This window comes from Sinohyriopsis cumingii, unplaced genomic scaffold (genome assembly GCF_028554795.1).
Source record: "Sinohyriopsis cumingii isolate HCF-2022 unplaced genomic scaffold, ASM2855479v2 utg000622l, whole genome shotgun sequence".
Taxonomy (NCBI): Eukaryota; Metazoa; Mollusca; class Bivalvia; order Unionida; family Unionidae; genus Sinohyriopsis; species Sinohyriopsis cumingii.
The window spans coordinates 1949506-1971074 of NW_028315918.1; the positions used below are offsets into that span (position 1 = coordinate 1949506).

The 21569-nt window shown below is 36.9% G+C and overlaps 1 protein-coding gene across 4 annotated transcripts in view; it reads right to left on the reverse strand.

Moving 5' to 3' along the window:
* LOC149773657 (DENN domain-containing protein 5B-like) overlaps positions 1-21569 on the reverse strand; it is a 126505-nt gene that overhangs the window by 79281 nt on the left and 25655 nt on the right. For all 4 annotated transcript variants that reach the window (XM_089946075.1, XM_089946076.1, XM_089946074.1 and 1 more), the window contains exons 4-7: positions 20549-20674; positions 17065-17252; positions 4490-5276; positions 329-479 (exon numbers count right to left, since the gene is read on the reverse strand). In XM_089946075.1, coding sequence (XP_089802201.1) covers positions 329-479; positions 4490-5276; positions 17065-17252; positions 20549-20674 — 1252 coding nt within the window. The remainder of the gene's footprint in view (positions 1-328; positions 480-4489; positions 5277-17064; positions 17253-20548; positions 20675-21569) is intronic.

Consider the following 21569-nt stretch of genomic DNA (forward strand, 5'->3'; position numbering starts at 1 on the left):
GGTTTGTTGTTTTATGGCACACAAACATTATTAAGTGCAAAGGCAACTTGAGAAAAGTGCCATGCATTAGGACACATGCTAGCTGAATCCAGACTGATCCAATGGTAGAATTTAAATACTCAACTATTAGGTTGCAAGTCTGGCATGGTAACCACTGAGCCACTATGGCTCCAAACCTGGAACAAGGCACATATAGTTTTATGTCTTTAAAGAAATGATGCATTATTTTTGTTAATTTATTTGATGAAGAAAATGAAATGATGCACAATAAGGAGTATGTACAATAAAATACTCAACACTGAGAGCATACCAGTCATCTTAAACTTACTTGACTGTCAAAGGTTCAGCATACAGAACTTCTCTGTTGAGTATTGGGAAGACTCCAAGTTCGATGGTTGCTGGTTCAAATGTAAACTCTATGCTGTGAGGTTTAGTGGCCTCATGGTCAATATAGGTTGCTCTTTTTTCAATCAACATCTCTGGAAATGAAAACAGCATTGCATGCTATTGGGCGTAAAAGATGTGTATCAGGTTACATGAGTATTCTCTTATGTACCAGCACATTTAATAAGGAGGTAAAAGTGAGTACCATTTATGCAATCATTCTTGCCTGTAACAACACACTTAAGGTAAATGCAGTCAGACTTAAGTCTATCACAACATACACCTACTGCAAAACAGCAGGACTGTTTTGCAATGCATATTGCAATACAACTCTATGGTCTTAAAGTAATAGAAAAGAGTGAAAACCAGCAAGTTTTGTAAAATTCAACAAACAATTCATTTCCTAGAATAAAATATGAAAATTTAAAAAGAACTTGCTTTATTGTGAATTAAATCACAAATAGTCTAAAATGTTTTATCACCAGTTCAAGTAATGAATAAAGTTCTAATTAAATTCCAGTGGTGTTTGAAATAGGATCCAGCACTTGAAGCACTGAAACTAAAAAATCATGGCAACCCATGAAAAAATGCAAGAGTAGTTGTGTCCAGCTGTAACTAAAAGAATTCACTCAACCAACAAGAAACTACAAGAGTAGTTGTGTCCAGCTGTAACTAAAAGAATTCACTCAACCAACAAGAAACTACAAGAGTAGTTGCATCCAGCTTGAGCTACAAATTCATGGCAACCCACAAGAACATGCAAGAGTAGTTGCATAAAGCTGTAACTTAAAGATGTCAATAACTTGCACAAAACTCACAGGAGCCCAAAGTTTGTCAGTATTTGATGATAACCATAGTATGTCCCAAGTTTTACAGCAGCACCCCCCCCCCCAATAATTCAAGAAAAACTGCATAACTAGTTTCATTAATAAGACTATCATGCAATGTAGTAAGCTGTGTGTGTGATTAGGATTTTTAACATAGCATTAACAATTTTTCAGTCATATTGCTATGATGTCTGCAGTGTGGTAGTTTAAAGTGATGTCTAGCACTGGGGCATCATGCCGCATACATGTAGCATGATGACACCAGGCCGACCAGTAACAATACTAACCTCTTAATGCTGAGCGCCTAGTGAGGCAAATGTCAATACCATTTTTTAAGTCTCTGGCATGACTTTGATGGGGATTGAACCCACGACCTCCCGCTTTTAACGAAGCGGACGCTCTAACCACTAGGCCACTGGATCAGTTAACGTAGTAAGCTACAAACTAATGAAATTGTGTCATACAATGCAGTAATCCATAAAACAAAAGGGCAATAATGCTAAAAAATGTTGCAACAAAGTGATTTGTTGATATGTGCACCTGTTGGTGATGGCCATGATATTTACCAAGTTTCATGACAATCCATAAAAATTTACAGCATTAGCTGTACTAGCAAGATTGTGACGTAACTTGCTACAGCACTAAAGTGAAATAACTCTAATAGAATTCGCTGGAGCATAGTGATTTGTTCACATGTGCATGCTCAGATCATAACCATAATACTGGCCAAGTTTAATGGCAACTGGATTGGGGATAAACTCTGACAAAACCCAGGTCATAGGGCTTCTGGAAAAATGGGGTTTTCATAAAGAATTAAGAACATCAAAGAATCTTACATGGAATAATTCTGGTCATTTTTTGGTTGCCAAGATTCAATTAGATTTTAGCAAATGCAATACTCCTGTAGTAAACAAGTTGAGAAAATTCAGATATTATTTGAGAGGAAAAATAGTTGTTTAGATTCTTCAGTGGAAATAGATAGTGCTCATTATTTGGACTATAATATTATTCTGGAAGGAGTTCTGGACAATGCCATCTTGACATCATGACTCTTGGCAGACAAGTACATTTCCAGTTTTAAATTTATTATTAACTTTTCATTCATTTGGACTTTCATTGAACTTTATCAGGATTATTATGACTCATTTCATAATACTTTAAGTTCCTCTTAAATTTTCATTTATAACTTGATAATTACATTATTTATTGGTTTTGCTTCTTTCTGTTACTAAGCTAATGACCACCGAGTCATAACATATACATAAAGTAAAATAGTGTAAATCACATTACACAAACAGCTCTGATGAAAATGAATGTTATCAATCAAAATCACATGTGACAATAATGAACAGTTACAATAATTGCAAAAACAAGAATAAATTCACTGATTTTTCACAACAATGTTGCATGCACCATGTAAGACATTATTTTGACTTATTGTATTACTGACAAAGAAACATAGACGTGCAATTTTACGTTATAGAAGTTAGAGAATTTAACCAGATTGTCTGAAGGACATTTTTATGGCATGGCTAGTGAAACTAAAACTGGCTTAAATCAGGTAAAGCTGAAGACACTTAGCAGGTAGAAAAGGCTGTTAACTGGTAACAGTTACTTCCCTTTGTGTGTGTGTGTGTGTGTGTGTGTGTGTGTGTGTGTGTGGAGAGATGGTTTTCCATGTTTCCTTGAGAGGTGCAGAAACAGCAAAGAAAATTATCTTAATTGATGACCAGGCAATTTATTTAAGTGAGAAAATATGACAGCTAGAATTATATTATCCTTCTGTGTATCTTAATCTAAAATTGTCCATGGCATGAGCAGAAAAAAAATTACAAGGATGATGGAAGATGACAAAATCATTGCTGACAGAGTACTATTTAATAATTAGCTTTGCTTATATTTAAAATAATAATATACCTAACCCAGCACCATGTTTTGTTGATTAGTATATTACCTCACTCTGCAATTTATTATATTTAATATTAGTTTCAAAGTTTGAATTGTCTTCAACAAATAAACTGTCTTTAACAAATAAATGGTCTTTAACAACAACTTTATTCTTTTATTCTGTATAACATCTGATGTGTTTATGTACCGGAGCTTCATTTAGAACATACAATATATAGTTTCATTAAGACACCAACTCAAGGTGGAAATGTAATACATGATAGAAATTTCACTTAATACATGATAGAAATTTTACTTAACACTAGTGATGGAATTGGTCAGAAATTCATAATCGATAATCGGTTCCACTTAACCAACTGATAATCGATTATAATCGGTTACTAAAAGCAAATTTTAATTTTTGTTTGTTATTCAGTTATATATCAATAGTTCAAGATGTTAGTAAATGTACAGGAGTAATCTCTTTTAATGACATGTATACTTTAACCTGATAATAATATTACATTTTTGTCTATTGTGTTGTGTTATTTTTGTTCTACATCTTTGTTAAATGAATGCAACTTTTTATGGCTGATAAGTCATATGCAACTGAAATACTGCTACAATCCCCTAAAATCCTTTCATTCATATGTCATGTGTCTGTAATTTTAAGTGTAGAAGGACATGGTTTTCTTGTTTGTCATTGTTTACAAATACTACAAATAATGTTGCATTTAAAACCGAAACAAATCATCAAAATGTGTTTAAATTTATTAACTCAACTATTTAACAACTTGATCATGTAATAATGGCTATATTCCTAATTATGAAATTTTGCACCTATGGAATATATGGTTTTATATTTGTAGTTGTGAAGGGAATTAATAAATTTCAGGTCAACTTTAGTGGCTGGGAGTTTTACTAACCTTTGTGCTTTGCATACAACTAAAAAGTAGTCTCCTTTTCATACAACTAAAAAGTAATCTCCCTTTACACATAATCGATTATGGAGTTTCACAATCGATTATCTTATTGGTTCGCTCAACCAACTGATGATCGATTATAATCGATAATCGGAACAACACTACTTAACACATGACAGAAATTTCACTTAATACAAGATAACTAAGAATGGCTAGCTACTTATTCATACTGATACATATTCTAAATTAACAAGCAGATATGGTGAGTGTGTGTTCCAGTATTGAAAATGAAATGTATTCTTTATGTGCCTATAGTCTGACCAATTAAAAATACAGTTTAATTGCAATCCTTCAGAAACAGAAAAAAAAGATTAGACGCACAACATTACAACATATCTTTGCACCATGAGTGGATATGATGACAATAAATACATATACATGCAACGCACTAAATATTGGACAAGTTACCTGCATCTTTCACTGTGGTGCACACACTGTAAGTAGGTGTCCTTGGTGCTGCTGACACGAATTCATCCTGCAACTTTTTCACTCTCATGTTAAAAACATGCAAATTTGGATCAGCTTCCTCCCAGTTAGACAGAATCTTGTTGTCAATCAGTGTGGCGAACATCTGAGTCTCTATGAACGGAGACAAAAATGGAAGTGAACCTTCTGGCTGGTCACTAAGAAAGGCAGCTTTATCAAAATTCTGCATAGATTCTCGATTGCTTAACCAAGCCTCCATGTCCTGAGTAGGCTGAATAATGAACTCCTCATATGAACAGAACATGTGAACAAAACGGTTAAGAAATGTTTCTCTAATGGCACAATTGAATTTCAACTCATCAACATTTCTTTGGGGCATGCATGAAGAGTCTTTATCCTTTATTTCAGCATCCTTCATAATCTTTGGTGAATGTTCAGAAAAGTCATCAAGTGATGACCAAACACCTGTTTTCTTTGCAAGGGCAGATATCTTAGCCCAAGCTTCACTCTGTTGAAGAATTTCCATTTTTTCCAGCTGAGCCCAGGTCTCAGTTTTCGATACAGAACTTTCTGAGCCAATTTTGCTCAAACTGCTTTTCTTATTTGGAGTACTGTTATTGCTATCTGAGTAATCCTTATGTAGCTTGTCTTGATAATTGCTGAGTACCTGAAGCAGTTCTTCTGAGAGTTCTTTATGGTATGGAAAAGTAGGAAGGTCTTCTGGCACCTCAACTTTATGAACATCGATGTCAACAAAACACATATTGGCCTGAAACAGAGACAGCAAGATAGTACTGTATTTATCTGATGATAAGACCAAACCTGATAATAAGCCCATTCTCATTTTTTAAATAAATTTTGTCCAATAATTACTAAGGATATTTTTCTGATAAAAGGTTCACTGCCTAGCTTGTGACAAACTTATTAGGTCGGATCGTGGTCCTATTGTGAGATCAATACTGTATTTACTTTCATGAGTATTATTACACTTAAATGCTGATCTGTCTCAAAAACTGAGAACGGATGCCAAACTGCCATTAGTATAGTGTTAAAAACAATATTGTATGGAATGCTAACATTCAGATTCAAATATAAAGTGGTGGTGACACACTGCAAAACAGTTCAAAATGTCATTCATTTCATGTGTAATGCAAATTAATATTTATTATTATTGTTGATGTTTTACAACTGTATTGACTGAACAGTGTTTACTTCAGTAGTTCTGTTGTTCAAGATTTAGACAATACCAGCACAGCATTACATTAATGTATTTTCGTGGTTCAATCTTTTTTTATTATATGAAAGTCAATTGACCAAACTGGTTTTTCTACAATATTACATTTTATATAACTATAAAGTTCATGATGTAAAATAATAATGACATAAAGCTGATAATGGATTTGATGCTTAATACATTGTTTGAGCGTGAGTTTATTTGTTATTGGACCAATTAATTATCCAGTCTTTTCAAAGCAATCACAATGAGTAAAATCATCAGATTAAACCAAATGTATGGTAAATGGGTTATATTTCTGAATAATATACTGTAAGGTTAGTTCAATCATACAATACTTAGTTATTCTGATGTCATGAAATGTGACTGAAGAAAAATGACAGTCATGGCTGAATAAATACATGTATGAATGAAATTCCACTGATCATCAATACAAATGAAGAGCACCAATTACAATTAGATAACAAACTGATAAACATGCTCTTTCTGAAATGGCCTACCAATATGCACTTAATCATTATTAATTTGTCTTAACAGCCAGCTCTATTTATGGTCCAAGAGCTTCAGATCAGCTTTTTTGTTAGCCCCAATTCTGTTGGTATGGGTTTCAAGCATTGTTTTAACATTGCACACCCTTGAGACAATTCACAGATCTTGTCTCGCAGCTATGCCTACCCCAGTAGGTGCTAACTGTAATTAATCTGTTCCTCTGTGTGTTGAAAATTTAGCAGCTAAAATAAAATTCTAATTTTTTTGCGAGTTTTCATTTTGGGTGAGGAGGTAAGTGTAACATTTGGGATTGTTTCAGTATTTGGAGTTTTGGGGTATCAGTTTACTGGATTAAAATGATACTATTAAGGATGGGAAACTCCTGCGAACTTTGACTTGAGGGGATTCTGACATACTGAGGTTTTGATGAGTTTCACCATACTTTAACTTAAAACTTGAATAATGATGATGCCACTGCCAAAACAACAATGACAACTGTGATTTAAATACAGCTGATGTAAGAATCATAACTTTGTGCTATTCTCAAATGTTCTGCATACAAAGAACCAGATATAAAATATAGATGAGCTGAAGAATCTGCAGACATTTAAAAGCATTCCTTACCTAAAGAGATATTCATTCATCCACAAAATTAATGTTCAAACATGTGAACATGTGACAGCTGTACCAATGTAAAAATTTTAAATCCGATATCAGACTCTATGCAGAAAAATACCCCAAAAGGACAAACCAATTTCACTCCAACAATGTCAGCCAAAAAAAAATCACCTTGAGTAAGTATAAAACCGCTGCTAAAATCAAACTATTAGCAATCAGTATATTGCAAAGGGAACTTTTTACAATTTGCTTCTTACAGCCACACAGGGCATGTATGCATGTATGTACCTAGTTTAAAGACACATTATCACAATGTTGGCTATATAGTGCTAATTAAGATTAGGCAACACCCAAAAAGGAATATTAACCCTTAGAGTGCTAAATTGTTTTGCAGTACAAGATCCCTCAGTGCTGAATTGTTTGAGAAAAAAAAAGAAGAAAACTGCAGTTTTTAAATTGCATATATTTTAATAACTATACACAATAGATACACAAACCCTACATGAAAAATGATGGTGGAAGTCTAAAGTTTAAGATTAGCATCAAGGCACATGTGTAAGTTTAACACAGTTGCATGTACAGGTGCAAATACAGGTAAAATGACAAGTTACGATTATATTTCATATGTATTTTTGTTTGTTTTTTAATGGAAACGTTTAAATATGTCTAAGAAATATTATATTCTTTAGTAGTTCAACCATGTAAATGTAATGTCTGTCACTATGTTATATCTAAATTATTGTGAAAATCACAGGTAAAGAAAATGTAACAGTTTTGTAAACATCCACTCCATGAATGTCAGAGGTCAGTTTAGACCCCCAGAGTCAGTAATAAAAGTTCATGAAAATTTTTCACTAATTTATTCTAATATCATCAAAACTGAGGTTCATATCTGGTGAATTAACATCAGCAAATGCTTCATTTTTTCAATCATTGGGCGGATCTTGTGTAAAGGGTCACCTTGATTGTTCTCATTGTCTGCCAGGTGTAAATTGCTAAGAATAACTAGAAATCTATCCCATACTCATTTTTTGCTGAAGTATGGGGTTGATATCATATCATCAGTAGCCCAGCAGGAATCGAGATCAGATTTATGTACCAAACCCATTGCTAAAATCAATGCGAAAAAGAGTTTTAGCTGCTCATGTGTGACAGTCTGCCATTTCTTCATGTGTCTGTTCTCCTTTCAGTCTGCTCCATGAACTCTGATCTGCATAATGAATTGTCTGATCTATTATCAGATGCAATAACTCGTCATAAAAAAAAAAGTCTTAAATAGTTCATAGGTTCAGTATTCGCCATCTCATCATTCAATTTTGAATTACCAGTGAATAGGGGATTGACAGGCATGCCATCTTTTCTTGTCCAGCCAGCATGTACATCAGACTCCAGTTCCACGTCAATTCCTGGCTCAAAATCGCTCATGGATATTTCCATCAACACTTTGCCAGCTCCAATAATTTCATCCTCCTAAAATCCTTCAAAATCATTGTCATCATCACTATCAGAAGCCAGTATTTATTGCAAGAAATCACCATCGTATTCAGCGTCAGCCATTGTAATTTTGTCCAGGTACCACATGCTCAAAAGCAAGTATTTGTAAAACTTCTTCGCTAAATGCATAGTAAAGTACAATGGAATGCTTGTTCCAGGCCTCTATAAACCAATCAAATATAGTTTTACAAGCAGTCATGGCTAGTTGAAGTAATAGGATGAGAACATTGGTGCTTACCCAGACCTGCCAATCCTGACGAGTCCGTCTCCGTAAGTTTTACCAGTTTTCAATAAGGTGTAACAAAATATCATAAACTGTTATTGTAAAGCTGGAAAATGTAATTAAAAGTTCGGTATTCGGAACGTGCAGCGACAAATAAACATTATGTTCAACTGAAAAGTTTATAAAGTACGTGTAGACTTTATTTACCACGAGTACACTTGCACAAATTTTAGTTCCAAATCCTATGGACCTCAATGGCTTGATGTAACTCTCGGAATTTTTTTTTTCCATTTCATAAGACAATGGCAAATATATTTCCCGCAACGAGTCATACTCAAATTGGCACGTGAGGTCCAATAAACATAATTGTGTCCCTTCCAGCTTACATTCACAAGAATCTGAACATTCCTTTTTATTTTTCTGTGTTGATTATTAACACTTTTCAAGAGGCTTATTCTCCCTTTTGTCTTAAACATGCTCGCTTGCTGGATGCCATTTTAAAAAAATTCTATGATGAACAGTTTGATCATGCAGAAGCTTAGCATGAACAAATGTGCAGTTTAAAGCATCTGATGTGCAGCTGTGAAGTTAGACTGGTTCCCTGACCAATTTCACTACTTCTAATATGAAGACCGGATCCAAATCAAACACGGATGAACAAATATTCCGGATTTTTTGGCAATGATCATATTTCTGTAGTTTTTGCTTACATGCCGTACGTACGTATTTTAAGGGTAATTTTCATAAGACTTCTGGCAAAATCGTAAGAGTTGGCAGGTCTGCTTATCTGGAAAATGACTTAAGTCACGACAAGCACTACGAGACATCAACCGACAGCGCGACTAACGTTGAAACTAGGACTTTAATGGTTAAACAAAGATAAAGGTGAAAAAGAGTAAAATCCTTAATACAAAGTCAAATTTTATGATAAACTTCAATCTTAAAAAGTCCAAGATCTTAACAGCATCAATATAATTATAGGACACATCCCAGGTCATAAAGGATGCCTTCAGTAATGGCTTCTTACAGAAGGGTACATTAGGCCTATTCCACCTTCCCCAGCCCATAGGGTTGCCTTAAAGAGAAAGCAGATTTTTAAAGTAAATTATGTTTCTCCAAGAATAATTATCCAATCACATTACATTAGGAGAATATCAGCCTGATACCTTGCGAATCCAGCCCTACTAAACAATGAAAATCGTCTTATTGTCTATTTTTAGATATACAAAAGACAGTAAATCTTGCCCATTACCTCTTCTTGATACCACCAGTTGTCACCAATTTTTTGCTGAGTGAGACATTAAAGCAGATGCTTGCATGGCAGGATGGTTAGGAGGGTTTTTAAGTAGTGTGATTGGGTAAGTATTCTAGGAGAAACATAATTTGCTTCCTCCTTCGAATATGTTCCCCAATCCCATTGCGCAAGGAGAATAATTAATAGGAGGAGATGCTGAGCATCCAGCCTCTACCTCGAGTATCCTTCTGGAGATCGAATGGCTGGATTCCCCAAATGAGAGATGACCCATTCTCCTAATGACCTAAGCAACACAGCCCAAGATACCTTGATCTGGGATTTCTATATATATCTAACGTGTTTGAGAAGATAAAGTTGAGATCTTCTCACCTACCCAATATTTTCACTGACGAATCCAGCAAAGCTATTGGGCTGTGTTGATTGGTCTAGTTGGGTCTGGTGGTCATCTGTGCTGCTGCCACTGGCCCTACCAGATCCAGTGTTTGTCTCTGCAATATTAAATCTCTGAGGTAAAAGAAGGTCGACTCTGCATGCCAGCCAACTTCTTCCATAATGTCTCAGATTGGAACAATGCATTCACAAGCAAGGCTCACAGAAATGGCTCTAATCTTGTGAGCCATAATCCTCATGAAGCAAGTCTAATCTTGAGTTCAACCACAAAACACAGGCTTGAGGGGTGATGCCTTGTTTTCCGACCTGGACTGGGAGTAAGTGATATTTGCACATGTCACGACTTGTCTGTGTGTGTCTCAAATAGTGTTGAGGGTGCAGACATGAGGCTATTCTGATCTGGTGAGATGTCAGAGTACACCAAGCATATGATCACCTTCAGCCAGGAATAAAGGGTGTGAAGTGTGATATCCTGTGTTCCATCTCACAGAGATTGCTCGAAACTTTGAAGCAGTAAGCCATGTGAGAAGAGATGTTGATCATGCCACAACTTGTCTCTGTGCATCTCAAGTAGTGCTTGAGGGTGCAGACAGGATCTTGCATGGCTGCCTCTCTAGATTTGTCTATGGAAACAAGAGGGTGAATAACTACTCGCCGGTTACCTATGGACGGCAACTGATTCTAAGCAACTAGGCCTGTTTGTGTAAGTAGACAAACTGAACAGAAGATAGTTAAAGCTGACTGAAAGGACATGTAGCTCACTGATCCTGCATGTGAAAGCTATCAATAAACATGTTTTGTATGACAGGAACTTTAGCAAAGCATGAGCGTGAGGTACAAACTTGCTGGAGGTGAGCCAAGTTAGAACCCAAGACAAATTCCATTTTGGAAATAACGTTATGGATTTGGTTGCTGGAGATCAAATTGTCTAACAGATTTGACATATATTTATCATGCCCAAAGTTGGAATGTGTCTGAGATCATTGATCCCTGAGGGCATGAACAGAATCTTGCATGGCTGCTGTTTTCTAACAGGCTACGGAAGAGGTGACAGGGACAATGGTTGACTACCAACAGATGGTAATCTGTTCTGGGCTATAAATCCTGATGGTATCTTGAGAACCACCAAACCCTCCGATCCAAACTGAAGAGAATCCTGGTGAACATAAAGGGGGATGAAGCCCTCTTACCATGCTGAAGCAAAAGCTATCAGTAAACATGGTCTGTATAATAGTGACTTTAGCTACGTGTAGGATAGAAGTTCATAGGGGTTCAAAACTAGTCATGTTAAAAAAAACAAACAGACTGGATCCCTTTTGAGACAAATAAGGGATATTAGTCAAAGAGACCAACACTGTCTAAAAGATCCAACAGGTCTCTATCCCACACATACATGTTGCCATGATGCCAGAATTTGTCCAGTAGCATAGGGTGGTAGCCTTTGGTAATGACTGGGTTCCAACTGTTTCTCATCCAAGAACAGAGCCAGAGAAAGTCAGCCAGATGAGGAAGAGAGGCACGCAGATAGGTGATATAGATGGTTACTCTAGATTCTCTGTACAAATGAAGGTTTGAATTGTCTGACTCGCAAGGCTGTAGTGATAAAGTCCAAGCATGTAGAAGAAGAGGACGGTTGATTCAGGTTGGCTGGAATCTTCCTGTGTGTATAATCATCGGGAAAATTAGATCATTGATACAGGACTTATGCCATCAAAGAGGGGCTATTGGAGTCATCTTGCCATTCTGACCTGGTAATTGTAGCACCATAGGAGGGGTGTCACAGACCCATGACCCCTCCCAGATGGCTGATAGTGCATCTCATGGCTCAAGCTGCTGTGTCTTGAACTGTGGGGACAAAGGTAGGTAGCTGCTGATTCCACCTCATCGCCAATGGATGCCCCTGAAGTGTGTGAATCCAAGTGACGACCAATTGATGAAGTGAACATTCTGTGTGAAGGACATGACACTTTTTGATTGATTCTTGGCGAAGCAAGCAGCCGGAAGGCATCTGAATTGTATGTTGATATGGGGATTGTGGCACCCACGTAGAAAAATGCCAAATCAGAACACCGGACAAGTGGTCTGGTACCTCCCTGTTTGAGGATATAGGTCACCACAACAGTGCTGTTGGATCAAAAGAGGACTGTTTCGATCCCATGATCAATCTTTACAGAAAGGAAAGGTACTGATGACAGCCTTCCTTTCTGGGATATTGATGCATAGATCCATTTCCCAGGTGTCACTAATGGTACTGAAGGTCAGCAACAGGTTGGTACTACCACCATATGCACAGGCGGCAGATAAGCGAGATTGTTCTGCCATGGGGTAGGATAGAACTTACCATGTGTTTCTTTAAGATGCTGCCCAGGCACGCTGATGTCGATGTAGATGATGATGCCTGGAACAGAGAGACAGCATAGTCCCTAGTGTAATTGAAAGCCCAAGGGTATACGAGGGCTTAAGAAAAGAACAGCAAGTTGATAACAGTCTGGTGGTAAATGTGGGAACTAGCAATAAAAGGATGGATAGCGACGTGGAAGTATAAATCTGTCAGATCAAGACTAATGACATACTCACCCCATTTGACAGGGAGGTGGAATGACATCGCCTTCCCTGTCTTGAATATGGTGAGGAGACTTCAGTCGATGATGGGCCTCCAAATGTTGTTTGCATGCCAAACCAAGTCTTGAGTAACACATTGGGGAATGTGGCCTTAGCACAAGCTCCCGCATCTTGTATGAGCGACCGTATCCTCTGTTATCGAATGGCATCCTGCTCACGATCTGATCGTGTATCATGTGGAGGGGCAAGGGGCTTGTTGATGAACAAAACCCAAAGCCCCTCCAACTGACCTGGATCAGCCACCTGCCTTGAGGAATGAAGGATGTCCAGTGAGCTCAAATCAGTTTCATACAGCTGCTGTACTATTGCATGATAGGGGTCAATGTGGGTGCACATACGACTATCGATGATTCATCACCCTTACAGTGCACTGGGTTATCATCTGGCTCGGCTTTAAGCTCAGCATAAGACAAGTGTGTGGCCTTGATGACTCCACTTGGTCTTATCTGTGCAAGACATGAGCTCTCCCTTGAGTATAAGCTGGGAGTACTCTAATATCCAGCACTGCCAGTAAAGACAGCCTTGCCTGCATCACCATTTTTTCTCTCGCACTGTTGGCATTGCTACACTGCTGGTAGCTCAGGTCTTTCTAGTACTGTTGGCATCGCTGCACTACTGGCCTTTCCATCACAGTCAGTGCATATATGTTGGTCCAGCACACATCTGTGCCAGCCACTTCAAATCCATGGCGTAACGGGGAGATTTCTCATCAAAATTGCTGGTGAAATAATACGTTGCTGACCACCCAGTTATATGGATGGATCTATCACTAAGATCCCCATAAAAATTGTGTAGATGGCTCATTCCGGCCCAGAGGTCTCCATGCTGGGACAGCTGAACTGCTGGTAATGTCTGGATGGCTGATCCAGCTGATCTAAATCCCATGCAATCCAACTTACTGGCCCAAGGCCAAGCTGACATATAAGGAGGCTTAACCCATCTCGGCTGCCTCAAAATGGGGAATATTCCTCTAATGTTTTGCTCAGATTGAAAAGAGTACAGCTTTGACTGCTCTACCGACTGATGCATCTTATCCAGTGATGGATGGTCCCATACTTTGGGATTCAAGCAATGCACCCAAAACCTACCACTTAGGTTGATTTGTCGTGGAGACTAAGGATGTCAGAGGTATCCTGCTGTGACCTTGACTGTCTCTCTTTCCCCATTGCCGCTTTCTGAAGTATAGCAGCGCATGTGTTTTCCAACCAAACACTGCATATTTAGCTCATTCCCTTCAATGGCGAATAGGGCGATCTTTGTGCATGTGCATGTCATGCATGTAGTAAACATTCCTCCTGAAACAACACAAGATGAGAGAAAACAAAGCATAGATTAGCAAATCAGTATGTGACTAACTAGCTAATAGTATAAATCATCTAACTTGGCAGCCCATAAAACATATTATGGACCCTGTATATCAGAAACAAAGTATACAGGAATCATGATGGACTTCCATGCTTTGAAACTGCATACAGATCGATTATATAAATATCCTGCAGAAACAACACAAAAGACAAAAACTAAAGCAGAATCTAGTAAAGCAGTGAAATTACTAAATTGCTTAAACACTGCAGTTAACGAAAAAATCCGTAAACTTGTTGTATCATAAACATATGTCTTATATTAAACTTAAGCACAATACATAGCTAATAGATTAGGGACAATGTGTACAAACTATAAACCAAAGCAGTCGGGGCCCCGAGTGGCCGATTGGTCTAAAGCGCTCTTTGTTACGGATCACTGCCATCTCACCTCTGTCTGCGGCGGTTCGAGTCTAAGATTCAGCCAATGTGGGCATGTGAGAAAGCTTGCTAGTAGCTTCTCGTGGGTCGGTGGTTCTTTCCGGGGTTTTCCGGATTCTTCCTCCACCATTAATACTGGCCGCCATGTATAGCCTATTGTGCTGAAAAATGGCGTTAAACCCCACAACAACAACAACAACAACCAAAGCAGTCATGGTAGGCTACCATGTTCTGATACAAGAAACACACCTAAGTAAAAACTAGTAAAATACTGAAATTGCTAGGTCGCTGCAACAAAACACTTTCGTAACCACATGTTATAGATGATGCGTAACAGAAACCATGAACATAGAACATAAACAAAACAGAAGTCATGGTACACTCCATGCTCTGAAGTGGCCTGTCAAATGTTTAATTGATATATGCTAAAATGATGCAATACACATAAACTAAAGCAGAAACTAGCAATGTGTGAAATTACTAGGTCGCTAGAAACACTATCATAACTAATAGAACAGTAAAGTGTCATATCAGAAACCTATGGCCCTATTTAAAACTTTTGTTGCATACTTGGTTAATAATAATTCTAAAAACCGCATGAAATACGAATAAATGGAGTATACTTATCAAACAGCAATTCAGAATTCGCTATTAAGAGCTCTGTAGTGGCCAGAGTAAGCGAATAAAGTCAAATGTATACTAACCCGTAATGACCTTGTGTAAGGTCAACAATAGCGTGGTGGGATGGTGGTCAGACAAGACAAATCCCGACAAGTAACAAATCTCTCAAAATATTGGCAGACATTTTAAAATAAAGTATACAACCTGCAGTAGATTGATAAATCCATACTATAAATGCAAAATGAACGTTGGGTGGGGTCATAGGATCACAAAATTGGGCTGGATTGACAGAGGCTATTGCACTGCATGTTTCTCAAAACAGAGGTGTCAAGGGGAGGTAATGGGCAAGAGTTACTGCCCTCTGTCTATCTAAAAAATAGACAATAAGACAAGTTTCGTTTTTTAGAAGGGCTGGATTCATTAGGTAGCAGGCTAATATTCTCCTAACGTATTTGAAGGAGAAATGCTGGTACTGGAAAATCGAAGTTAGGAGAAGATGGGCCTTAAAAAGAAACTGGTGTTAGGAAAATACAAAGTTAGGCAAAGAAGGGCACAAAAGGGATATGACATCTAAATGATCATGAGGAAAGCGCGAGGCCAGTCTCCTTCATGGACTCATTCATATAAGCAGCTTTCCATGCAAAGGCATAAAGTTGTTCTTCAAGGGACATAACTCTGTCCAAAATGGAGTAGACAAGACAAAAGCCATAAAAGTGGCGCTCTACAGTTTCATATTTTGAATAGGGTTAGAATTTTAAAGAAAAAGAATTTCCTAGGATTTCTTCACTGGTTATACTGGCTATATAATAAAGACTTTGTACATCTTAGGTGTTGTTAAAAGTACTTTTAATTCCCTTTATTCTGATGTATGATTCATGGGTGTAGTTTAGGTTCTAGAGTATACAGCTTGGACTCACTTAAGAAGTGCTTGTATAAAAAAACTGCTAGCTCCGCATGGTCATTTTCACTTCCTGGACTTCAGAGGTAAATTGTAGAAAAAAGAGCCGATAACTTAATTTACTTTTAAGATATTTTGTAATTCGTTCATTGCACTTTCAGAAGCTGCTATTGTTTACTTTAGCAAAATTTGTTCTCCCTATTTTAATAACTGTTAGTATACTTTTGATTAATTCTGGTTAATTTGTCAAGCACATGGGAGCATCTATTTTGTTATACCATGTGCTTAGATCATGTACAATTTCCACAAGTACAGTATCCAAAGAAATGTAAGCCAAATTACATATAAGTAGCATAGAGGTATGCCAACATTATCTCTATTATGCATGTTACAAATGCAAACAACTTCACCTTACATATGTCTCTCTCTGAAAAGTACATAATAACTGGTAAGCACCCCCAAAGGTAGATCTGGGTCTATGACAGTGTTCTAGCCAAATTCCATATGAATATGTTGAATGGTCTTAGGCTATGCTGACTGCAAGAAACAATTCAAGTTTCTATTTGAAAACAATAATGTGCTTTACACTGGGCATAACTTAATCCAACAACAAGTAGATAATACTAAATCAATACAAGGCACATGAAGTCTATGACAATGTTCATGCTAAATTCCATTAGAATATGTTTGAAAAGGGCAGTAACTCCATCAAAACTGGATCTGAAAAGACAATATATATATATATATATATATATATATATATATATATATATATATATATATACATATACCAGGCAGTTCACCTACCAATGGCTTGCAATTATTTATAAGGGTTGCGGAGTTTTGTTGGTTACAAGTGGTGTGAATGAATGGACCAGTCAGGGAACTTGATGCAGAGATAGACATGTGGAAAAGGTATTACCTATTGGTATATTGCATGCTGATGTGGACCCATAAATATTTCAATTTACCTCACTGGGCAGTGTAAGTGCTGAGCGATCATCATGGCCACTATGATGAAGCCCCATTATGAATGGCACTGGAGCATCAAGGAAATGCTGCAGGGAGGCTGGAAGGATGGGAACATAGACATGCTGCCAGGAAAATGGAAAGATCAATGCACTTAGTCCCTCTGCCACAACAATTAATCTGTTATAATCTATAATAAAAAAGATGAAAGAAATATAAACAGTTGTACAAGGTTTATTTCCTATTTTTCAAAAACAAAAAGAATTAAAAACACATGACCATGAAATTACTACTGAAAATGAACAGTAGAATCCTATGCTTGTGAAATATGATTCTTTGGGCTTTCCCTATTTGACCTCAACCCCCAAGTTTGAGCTTCTTTGTATGGCACAGAATACGGACTGCTCCATGGGCAAATGTTATTTGTGTATGTGCATTTGTCATTTTATGCCCAATAATTATCTACATGGTAGAGATCTCAATAGTTTCTAACCCATGACCCAGAGACACAGTTACTCTGAGGTAAGGATTTAAGTATGGACAAACATTGGGAAAGACACGTGTTGACACTTGGGTCAGTGATCACACATACCAATTCCTAGATATGTCAGACAACCATCTCTATTAGAGTAGAGGTCTCTGAATGCTTAATCATGCATATTTGGATGCAGATTACACGAGTCCTCCATACACACGCATTAACTGGGTGGCAAAATCAAAAGGCTTGCCGGAATCACCTGCTAATTGGGAAAATGTGTTTATCAATTGATCATTTTAGCTGTGCTGATCTTTACAATGACACAATTCAGTAACTGAAAGGCTCCCTGATGTACATGTTGTCATTATAAAAGTACATCAAATGAACATAATGCAATAGCTGGGTGGCAAGTTCAAAAACTTTGACTAACTGCTGAGCGGTGGGAAAATGTGCTGATATTTATAATGACTGAATTCAGAGGCAGAAAGATTCTGAGATGTACATCTGGTCATTATAAGAGTACATCAAATGAACAAATTTAGCTTTCATTATTGTGTTCATTTCCTAGTGTAGCCAAATAAGTAGTGCGTGTAACCTCGAAATCAAGACAAATCAAGACTTAGACAAAAATAAATGCCCTTTGCAAATCTGGATAAGTATTTTGGGGTTAAACGGTAAACTGATGAAGACTGTAATGAGATTCAGAAGAGTACAAAAGTTGTTAGAACTGATAGTTTGGATGAAACAGTAGCCAAGTGTAAGAAAGTGTGTGATGCCTGGCTTAGTGTTTGAAAAAAGGCCTTTGCATGAATTGACAAAATTCAGTCCGACTCTAATGGACAAACAAGAGCTAAACGTCAGTGGTGTAAAGAATTTGGAAAAGTAAACTTGATGACAACCAGTGGTTCTTCTCATCTGAACATTTAGTCACTTCACATATTCCCAATATATTTGTGGGGACAGGAACTTTTGTTATTAGGACTCCTATTTTTTTAAAACCAGAATAGGAGTCCTGGACCCCTAGTTTTAAAATCCTAGCAAGACCTCTCTAGGGGTTATTTGAAATTGATGTAAAATCACCGCAAATATTCAGACTCACTCGTACACATGAAATATAATCTCAAATCTATGGTACAATGTACACTAACTAAGCCATTTAAGACCCATGAATCATGCATCTAGTTTTAACACTGTAGGAGAAGCTCAAGCACATTACTCAAGTATGTCCATCCATGGGGAGACTTTGTTATTATCCATGGGAAGACATTGTTATTATACATGAGTTTATTTTAGTGTTTGTAAAGATTTCTGTATTGATTCCAGATTCTGTATTATTACTGATTTTCAAGTTGGAACAAATTTGTTTTGTTGTAAGCTTTTTAGTGACCTACATGACCTTACTGACCCATAAACCTGATATATACAGACCCTGAAATTGTTACATACCCATTAAAAAATGCAAATGGAATGATGAACAAATGGAGAATGAACAGTACAAGATGCTAAACAATGAATGAATGAATGCAGATGAATGATACACAATATGTGCAAAACATTGCTGAGTAAAATATGAAATGCTAATTAAATTATAAATAATAAAACCAAAACCATAAATGCCAAACCATAAATGATAAGTGTTCAACCACAGAAAATAAACTATAACTGAACAATAAACATTATACAAAGAATAAAACTAATAAAATCATGATAAAATCTGAGCATTTATTACTTATATATAGCTTATTTATTCCAGTTAAGACTGTTGTAGTTGAAACTGAAGATGAACAAAAGCCATTTCAAGCATGATAAAAATCATCTTCATATTATGCAGCAGGCAGTTTTAACTCAAAGTTATGAGTGTAGGGAGATCCTAATTTCTTGTTTAAGTGTGGCCAGTGGACATGCCAACAAAACAAACATTACAAAATGTGTTCACAGAACAAGGTTGGAACTGAACCGACTATTGGATGACCGATCTTAACAATGTCAAATAGATCTTTGTACAAAATACTTCAAACTATAACATAAAGCTTTCCTGGATTATTTCAATAAAATAATGGATTTATTACATGATATTTCTAAAAAAGATGCATGTAATTTTGTAAATAGTGTATAAATAACTTGTAAAAGACCTGGACAAAAACAGTATAGGCAAATTTATTTGGAACAAATGGTGTAAATTTTAAGGATTTCTATTGGATATCAGAAAAGAAATTATGTTATGAATGCATGTGCATGATGTTTACACAATTTTCTAATTTGCTAAGATCTTTTTGGGGCACAAGCAGCTACACAGAGCTTAGTGATGCTGGGGCACTGCCGCTGTTATACTGATAACAGTGCTGGGGCAGAATGTCTGGGATCCTTTCCAACACATTTTGTGACATCCAAGAGAGAAGCCATGCCAGTGAACATAGCAGTTTTACTTTATGGCAAATGGATGTCACGCTTAATAGTACTCTACTTTTGTGATCTTGATAATAATAGCCTGTAATAATTAAACCAACAATTTCTTACATCAAAGAACACACAGCAATAAGTTTAATTGGATTTCTTACCTGTTTGCATGGATTAAAGTAACTACTTTATTGGGATGCTGGAACAAATGTCATGTGTTGAATTTATAAACCGACACAAAATATTCATGAGATTTCCACTTGTAAATTTCATTACGCATCTGCTCATTAGGGGAAAATATGACATTTTATGCACTAATATGCAGGCTGCTTTAGAGGTGTGGCCACCTAAGAGGACAAGTTTGAACACAAATTCAATTCTAGCCATAAAAGGCAGGTGGCTGATGATCGAGGGGTGCCATTCAAAAGTGGGACACCATACTACACTTTATATCTTGTTTTGCTGTAAATTATAATATTAATTTCACATCTTTATCTTTCAAGACAGGCTAAATGCTATTGATCAAGTACACATGCATTGTAAACCACTGGGTACAAGGTCATGTGGCCACAGAGCACAGAACATTGGATCTAAAAGAGAGAAATGCAAACCTGATGAGTAAAGAAGGATCTGATGTTCCAACAAGACACTAACAAACACCTGCAGGACATTTTCTAGGCCAAGGAGTTGGAAAAGTTCCCACAGAGAAAAATCAAACAAAGGCAGCTCATTGGCACCTGCAAATAAAGCAAAAAAGGTAAATTATTCATACAAATCCAATGATCCCATAGCCATACATAAAAATGTTAAATGTTATAACTTGGCCACCTTATACTGTCATTTATTAAACACAACAATGTCAAAATTGGGAAGGCTGTGTACAAATAAAAAAAGGAATATCTAATTATAAATATACTGTCTTTAACTGGTTTTCATCAGTCATTTACTAAAATCACCTTAATTCCTTTACACAAAAAAAAGTATCATGATAATGTATTGGATATTAACTGTTTCTGTAACATAGGGTTCAATGACAGATAGTGAGACCTTAAACTGAACATTATAGTGAAACTCCACCATTTCAATTTCAAAGCAAAAGAGCTAAGATGAAATCCTAATTTACATCATGCCATAACTCATGATCTCTAAATTCTGCATGACAATAACTTCCTTGATAAACAAGTTTCATTCTGCGAAGTGAAATTTATGTGAACTTTAGCCAACGGTCTTGTGGACTTTAATATCATATACCACGTATACTTGCTCATAAGTCAAGTGCAACTGCAAACAACATAGATCCATTGTTTAATGTACCAGAAGATCAAGGTCTACATTGTTTGTTCTACTGATTACTCCTAATAAACTACAAACAGCCTGATCTGCTATGACCTTATGCAATGGCAGGTCTTTATCTGTGTGGTCTGTTGTTGTTGTTGTTGTTGTATTAGGGTTTAACGCCATTTTTCAGCACAAGATAGGCTATACATGGCGGCCAGTATAACTGGTGGAGGAAGAACCCTGGAAAACCCAGGGAAGAACCACCGACCCATGAGAAGCTACTGGCAGGCTTTCCCATGTACCCACGCTAGCTGAGCCTTGGACTTGAACCTACGCAGACAGAGGTGAGATGGC